Genomic DNA, 7,112 nt, shown 5'->3' with positions numbered 1-7,112 from the left:
TGACACCAACTCAAATTCCAACTCACTCACCCGCCCTGCTAGCGCAACACCATCATCGCCTCCGCGACGTGACTATAAGGTCAAAGACAAATTCAAGCGCACACTAACACTAGACAATCAAGCAAATTGCAATGCAGTCGTAGAGTCGCCCACGGCTGGACTCTTAGCCGAACATGTCGTCTACGGTGTCAGCAATGATGCGGGATCAGGTCCAAATGGTGATGAAGAACCACATCGAGGCTCGGTAAAACTGGTGATATCAAAGAAAAAGGGTAGCATTTTCAAAAGCCGAGCACTTGTCCCACAAGATCAGACAGATCAATCAGCAGCCTCTAAACGACATCTATACAAACACAGTTGGGACGCTGAAGCGAACGGCAACACTGTGGATAACACGAACACCTTGCAACTACAGAAGAACGAGTCAGTTGTACAGCCAGCAGTTACTCGCACTGCTGCAGATGCTATTTTCGATGACTTCAGCGAGGGTCTAAGTCCCGGCGGTATCTCAAGCGAAAATAGTCCAGCGCTTGGCAAGTTGACGCGGGTGACAAAGGGAAATAACGCACAAATACGCGCTAACAGCCCCTATGAAATGGATATTGATGCGCCGGGCGACTCAGTAACCAGCGTGAAAGTGGACCGTAAAGCAAAAGGCTTTTATACGGTGGTGCGCAATGTGAAAACGGCGCATCAAATACAGGAAATCGGTGAATATCAGGAAATGGACGATGACGTTGAGTACATTTTGGATGCACTGCAACCGCACAATCCAACACCAACACGCTGCTTGTCAGCACTACAACTGGCCTCGAAATGTATGATACCCACTTTCCGAATGCATGTACGCGCGCATGGTGTTGTTGCAAAGTTTTTCAAGGTAAGTTCTGGAAAATCTAAATTTGAACTCATACCTTATACTAAATTTGTTTACTATTTCTCAATTAGGCGCTTTCTGACGCAAATTTAGATCAGAGTCTAGGTCTATGTACATCAGCCATTATGTTTATACTATCACAAGAGGGTCTAAATATGGATTTGGATCGGGATTCGCTGGAATTAATGATGAATCTGCTCGAATCGGAGATTGTTGCTGCACCCTCAGATCGCGCCAATTATGAACGAAATCGTCAAAAAGTGCGCGAACTGTGTGAGGAAATCAAATCTCAAGGCAAAGCTTCCCATCTTAATGTGGACACGCTTACAGTTGGTACATTGGCAATGGAAACTTTGCTGTCATTGACGTCCAAACGTGCTGGTGATTGGTTCAAGGAAGAGCTGCGCTCCCTTGGTGGGCTAGAGCACATTATCAAAACTATTTCGGATAATTGTCGGCCAGTAATCGAGTGTAGCAATGGTGCCACACACATTCATTGGACTCAGTCGCTACTCGACAACATGCAAACTGTCGAGCGATGCATGCGTGTGCTTGAGAATGTGACCCAACTAAATGAGGAGAACCAACGGTATGTGTTGACCTATAGTCAAGGTGCTGCGGTTCATACCTTGTGCTCCCTTTTTACACTTTGCGACCGTGAGATAATGCGACATGTTTCGGATTCGTCGGAGCAAACTGCTAAAGATAGTCCCGGTGTTGTAATGCGAGAGCTATTGTTTCCACTTCTCAAAGTGCTTATCAATTTAACGCACACATTCAATCCGGCGAAGGCGTTGGGTGCTGAAACGCTTGGCCAACGCAAATCTGTAATTGAAACTAGCTTCCGCTTGCTGCTGCAGGCACCCAACTACATTCCTGAACGTTGTGTCTTTGAGCTGAGTATTCTGGTAAGAAATTGGGCTAAATAGTGTATGAAAAAAAAGAAGATGAAATTAAAAATCTTACTCCGGTTTTTGTTAATATAAAGGTGCTGCTGTTGCTTATCAACCTCACGATGTATACGATACCTAATCGAGTGGCGATAATGAAAGTGAATGCACCGCCCGAATACAGTAGCCACCAACACAACAAGGTGACTGCTGTGCAAGCTGTGATGGAATATTTCTACAAGTGCGAGGAATTAGCCAGGTGATTAAATATTTTGATTTTTTATATCAAAAATTAATTTAAGTTTTAATATATTGCTTATTTTCAAATAGATTGGTCGAAAAGAATACAGATGCCATTTTGGATAGTACCGATAAAAACAAAAAGAAACAGGAGGAAGTAGATGAAACTGTAAATAACTGTTAGTATTACACCCAATGAATTTGTATTACATATATAGAAAGCCGATTGGCGTTGGGCGTTGGGCATTGATAAATTAATAATTACGAATAAATTAATAATTTATGATTTAATTAAATTTGTAGTGTTGAAGAACTCTGGCCACCATATGGAACACACCATCAAGGGTAGTTATGCAGCCCTACTAATTGGTCATTTAATCACTGACAATGAGGAATATGAAGCACTAGTGCGTAGAAATTTACGCGGCAATGGATTCAAAGAAATCGTTAGTGTACTGGAGAAATATTACACTTTTATGGATTTGACTTGTGTAAGTTGGTTTAAATATATATGCGCATGTTATTAAGTTATTTCTTAAGCTATATGAGATGGTTCATTTTATGATTTTTCTTTGCTTTAGTCGGATGCTTCCGCAGTAGCGCACATTAAATCGACAAAGAAGTTAATCGATTATTTCAAGAAGCGAGATTTAGTGCACGAAATGAATCAGTCTGATGATTGTGCGCTTCCGCTAAATTTAGAAACGCATCACGCTTCAACGTCTGCCGCCAATGCGAATGCTAATATCGGCCTTATGGGCAATGGCGACAGCCCCACGATGACAACAACGCGCAGCGGCACACAACGCGTCTACAAAAGCTACAGTCTAAGATAATCACTAGACGAATTTGATTTACACGGCAGTAATAATTACAGTTGCAGCTTGCTGTATATTACTTTTCATTTAAAAATGATAATTGTAAGCAATATTGCTAAATATTTTAAAACTATATTCCCATGAATTGATTGCAATTGAATTATTTGTATCTTAAAGGTATAAAGTTTGTTCTTTTATACCACAAGTCTAATTTTTAAGGGTTTTACTGCGCAATCTTTTATCATATTTAACTTAATTTTTTAAATACGCCTGATTTGGTCTATATATTAAAAAAAAAAAACGTAAAAATTGTATGTATGTATGTAAGTAGTCATAAGATAAACTAAAAGTCAATCGGTCCTCTTCACATTAATGTCGAAATTCTAATGATTTGCTTAGAGTAGGTATTACCTTATACTCATTTATGTGCAAAATAAGCGTTTGCTTTATATGTTGCTTATAAGAAAGAGACGAACAAAAAGTTATAGATAACACTGATTGGATACATACATATATCTGTGTCTACCTATCCAAAATATAAAGTAAATATTTGTAATTGTAATTCTAAGCAATATTGTATTTCACTGTAAATAACTTAGAAATTGGATATTTCCGATTTAATTTTATTTTTTTTTATGCTGTAACGCACTTAATGTGTGTTAGGTATGAATACAAATAGACGATAGCGTTTGTTTTGTTGAAACATTCGTTTTTTTTTGTGGTTTAAATTATGCTGCGCAACTGAAGCATATATATGTAATGTTGTATGTGTGTGCAAAAATCGAGCGAAGTTTTTCATGTCATGCAAAACAAAAAAGGAAAGAAAATAGAAAAAAAAACGCAAAATGAACTAAAGTGGGTAAAATGAATGAGGTCTGCGATAGGCGTAACAATTTAGGCTACAAAATGTTAACGGAAATTTAATATGTTTTTAATTTACCAAGTATAATATAAAAATATAAAAAAATAAAACTGATTGTACTAAAACATTCACACATAACTAGTATTTAGAAGAGCGAAAATTCGAGAAAACTAGATTCATATAAATCACAAAACAAACATTTTTGGAACAAAACATACATACAATATATACATAAATATATTTATTTTGTGTTTAAAATTTGGCATTAAAATTGCAATTAAAAGTAAATAAATAAGATTGTTTATTTAAAAAAAATATATATATATTCTTTATGTTCCGATGAGTGCCTTGCCGAAGATACACAAACCAGGCACTCCTTCCTGCGAATGCGGATACAGCTACATAGGACAAACAGGACGAAATATAAGAACAAGGTATCGAGAACATATAAGAGATTATAATTCGCAAATCACATGATAAAAAGTAAATGCGCACCAATGAAGATTGGACAAACAGCGGAACTTCTCCTAGTACAACATAAATGAGAAAGATTGAATATATTAGAACATGTAGAAATATATAAACAGAAGACTTTCAAAGGACAAAACATAAATGAGCAAACAAATACGGTATCGGACGTACTGATTGAACCTCTAAAATTACTGTACGAGAAGAAAAATAACAACAAAATATTAAGGATAGACATGGTAGGGAATACCCTAACTACAAAAACAAATGAGGTGAAAATCACGGACTTCTACCTGCCAGCCAAAACAAGCCAGAACAATTCATCTACCTATTGAGCACCGCAAATACTGCAAAACTAAGAAGACGTACCTAACAAAAGAAAGAGCTAACATTTCTTGTCCGCGCCGGCGTTGAAGAAAGTCCCAGACTTAACATGCGTGCAGGCGAAGTTTAACTGCAAAAGGCTTTAAAGTATTCACGCTGCATCGTTTGCTGCTTCAAACCGATTTCATAAGTTAAAACAACATCTTAGTCGAGGCGAACCAGGAGACTAAACTCCCATCATTCTCACGACAACAGGTTCTCTACGTAATGGAATGACTCGGGTTTTACCCCGACCAAGGGCTGTCGTTTCGGCGATCTAACCCTGTTTAGGTCGGCGAAATCCCTTATATGTTTTTCGTCCATGGGGCCACTACAACTACATGCTACTCATTTTTCTGCACAGGGCTGCTTTCGAGTCAAACCCTTGGCCAGAAACTACACCTGCTGCATAAGTCAAACGATTACACCCAAACTCCACTTCTTAGGTCTTAAAACTCAAAGGCAGTGAACCAGTTCCTTTGTGGACCCGTGCTGTTCTAACTGAACAAAAAACACGGCTGCCTCAGTGACGCACAACACACGCCACGTACCGGTCCCATCAAACACACAGGTTGCTTCCACGTCTCACCGGAGTTCACCTACGCAACGCAATCCCAACACGACCACCCTACCACATAACACAGACACAGGCGGGCTTAGCACACACACACAACCAAAGCCCACCTACACGCTACCGTAGCCCACGAACAAGGACAAACCAACAGCTCTTCTGCTAGGTGTGTCAGTACAGAATATATCGTAATGTGACACCAGTCAAATCGAGCCCTACCCGCTAAAAATATGTAAGCGGCAATTTTTCCAATTTTTTTTTCGTTTATGCAGAAATCCATGTGATGCTCTATGAACGTTTCTTCATCACCTGCCTTGGCTGGTGCCACTTTAGGGTATGTTCAGGACTGCGCACCACTCGATAATGGACGAGTAACTTCCTACGCCCTTGTTGCAGTGCTGCACAACCGTAAATCCCCTAGCCACCAGTTCCGAGTCTATTCGGTTTTTGAGTATGAGGACTTATGTTGGACAAAAGGGGGAGTATAAAGGACTCAAACAAAGGTAAACATTTAAAAACTACTTAATAAAATTAAAGTAAACTCTGGAAAATTAACAAGAAAATACTTTTTCGCAAAATCTATAAAGCACCCTTTTTATTTTTCAAAAAACCTGGTTAACAGTTGTTAATCGTCACCCTGTACAAGAGTTGAAAGATCGCAACACGTTTCCGCCACCTAAATAACTGCAAAGGCACCTCCTCGAATTGAGTAGCACATCAAAGCCTGATGATATAAATTACGACATAGTACAAACCAACCTCAGCACATTGTGCTCGCAGGTCTCCCACCGCGTAGAATTGCCGCTAGACGCGATGCACCCTGGCTCAGCTCAGGTCGGACTATTGCAGCGATCTCTACGGGTAGCGATTACACGACACCAACCAGCTCTTTGCATACCCACCCAACTCGTTCACCCTTAAGGTTTCTGGCTCTCCGAGTTGTATTACAAAAATGGCAACAAGTGATGGGATTCTGTGGACCAGATTCCTGCTCGTACTACAACAATGATTACTTCAATTAAATTTTCCATTTTGCGCAACCCGAAATGGAGTTAATTCCGAAATCTGCTTTTTCGCCCCATCTGGCAACCTTAATGTTCTATAAAAATCAGCTGTGATTTGGCAGTTCATAACCAACAAATATACGAGTGCACGCGAATTGCTTCACTTAAAGTTTTATAAAACTTCCTTGCAACTTTAATGAAAAGTAGAAAATAACAGTGTGCAATTTAAAAGCATAAACATAAAACAGTTTTGAAATGGTGGAAGCGGGGCAAAATGTTTCAATCGATAATCTAGACAAGGATCAAATGAAAACGGTAAGTTTGCATAATCGCTGCTCTATTCGCAAGGAGTATTACTAATAAACAAATTTAAATATTGTAACTAGCGCAGTTTTCTGATTTTCTGATGTCTTACAATAAACTATCGGAAATGTGTTTCTCAGATTGTGTTCGCGACTTTACTTCGCGTGTGGTCAAAGACAATGAGGTAACTAGCTGAATTTTCCGACTGTCTGGATACTGTTGTTTACTTTTTATAATTTAAAATATCTTCTCAAATCGTTTTTGTACAGGAGCGCTGTGCACTTAATTGTATGGAGAAGTACCTGAAAATGAATCAACGCATTTCACAGCGTTTCCAAGAGTTTCAAATGATTGCCAATGAAAACGCAATAGCGATGGCGCAAAAGACTGGGAAACTTTAACGCATTCCAACATGCACCTTTTGATCGATAATAAGCACAGATGAACACTGACATATTAAACCATGTACGTTCGAATGCATTTCCGCACACATTTAAAAGTATATAAATTCACCGACTTTATAGGTATACACCAAATTGAGCAAGTGCCCAGACGCTGGCAAAATAGCAGATTAGCTTAAACAACAGTTGTTGCAACAGGGTGCCAGACCACTTGCTCAATTTAGGGGATACCACGAGTGTTTTCTAAAAGTGGGACTCGTCACCATGTTTCGAGTTTCCTCACGTTACTACCTACTACAAAAAATTAAATAAATA

The 7,112-nt window shown here is 39.1% G+C and overlaps 2 protein-coding genes across 4 annotated transcripts in view; both read left to right on the top strand.

Annotated features, from left to right (window-relative positions):
- Window positions 1–3,792, top strand: part of LOC118733240 (protein wings apart-like) — an 8,476-nt gene extending 4,684 nt beyond the window's left edge. The window contains exons 3-8 of one of the 2 annotated variants that reach the window (XM_036462564.1): window positions 1–880; window positions 949–1,785; window positions 1,866–2,026; window positions 2,098–2,186; window positions 2,311–2,498; window positions 2,589–3,792. The exon at window positions 1–880 is cut by the window's left edge and continues 1 nt beyond it. In XM_036462564.1, coding sequence (XP_036318457.1) covers window positions 1–880; window positions 949–1,785; window positions 1,866–2,026; window positions 2,098–2,186; window positions 2,311–2,498; window positions 2,589–2,843 — 2,410 coding nt within the window. In that variant the 3' untranslated portion in view covers window positions 2,844–3,792. The remainder of the gene's footprint in view (window positions 881–948; window positions 1,786–1,865; window positions 2,027–2,097; window positions 2,187–2,310; window positions 2,499–2,588) is intronic. The other variant, XM_036462563.1, reaches the window with a different exon arrangement.
- Window positions 3,793–6,210: 2,418 nt separating this feature from the next.
- On the top strand, window positions 6,211–7,112 carry LOC118733239 (mitochondrial import inner membrane translocase subunit Tim9). 2 transcript variants are annotated; one of them, XR_004992225.1, is made up of 4 exons: window positions 6,215–6,408; window positions 6,485–6,580; window positions 6,666–6,861; window positions 6,921–7,112. XR_004992225.1 is itself a non-coding variant. In XM_036462561.1 (3 exons), exons 1-3 carry the CDS (start codon window positions 6,349–6,351, stop codon window positions 6,795–6,797), a joined length of 288 nt encoding a protein of 95 aa, XP_036318454.1. In that variant the 5' UTR covers window positions 6,211–6,348; the 3' UTR covers window positions 6,798–7,112. The 2 variants fall into 2 exon arrangements, 1 of the variants encoding a protein (XP_036318454.1); XM_036462561.1 differs by having other exon boundaries at window positions 6,211–6,408; window positions 6,666–7,112.

The sequence above is a fragment of the Rhagoletis pomonella genome, unplaced genomic scaffold (genome assembly GCF_013731165.1).
Source record: "Rhagoletis pomonella isolate Grant_MI unplaced genomic scaffold, Rhpom_1.0 Rhpom_scaffold_00002, whole genome shotgun sequence".
Classification (NCBI taxonomy): Eukaryota; Metazoa; Arthropoda; class Insecta; order Diptera; family Tephritidae; genus Rhagoletis; species Rhagoletis pomonella.
This window is presented reverse-complemented; position numbering and strand designations above follow the sequence as displayed.

Coding starts and splice junctions, on each gene's coding strand:
- LOC118733239 (XM_036462561.1), top strand. CDS start 6,349: ATGGTGGAAGCGGGGCAAAATGTTTCAATCGATAATCTAGACAAGGAT. Junction 6,409..6,484: donor ACAAGGATCAAATGAAAACG/GTAAGTTTGCAT, acceptor TAACTAGCGCAG/TTTTCTGATTTTCTGATGTC. Junction 6,581..6,665: donor GTGTGGTCAAAGACAATGAG/GTAACTAGCTGA, acceptor GTTTTTGTACAG/GAGCGCTGTGCACTTAATTG.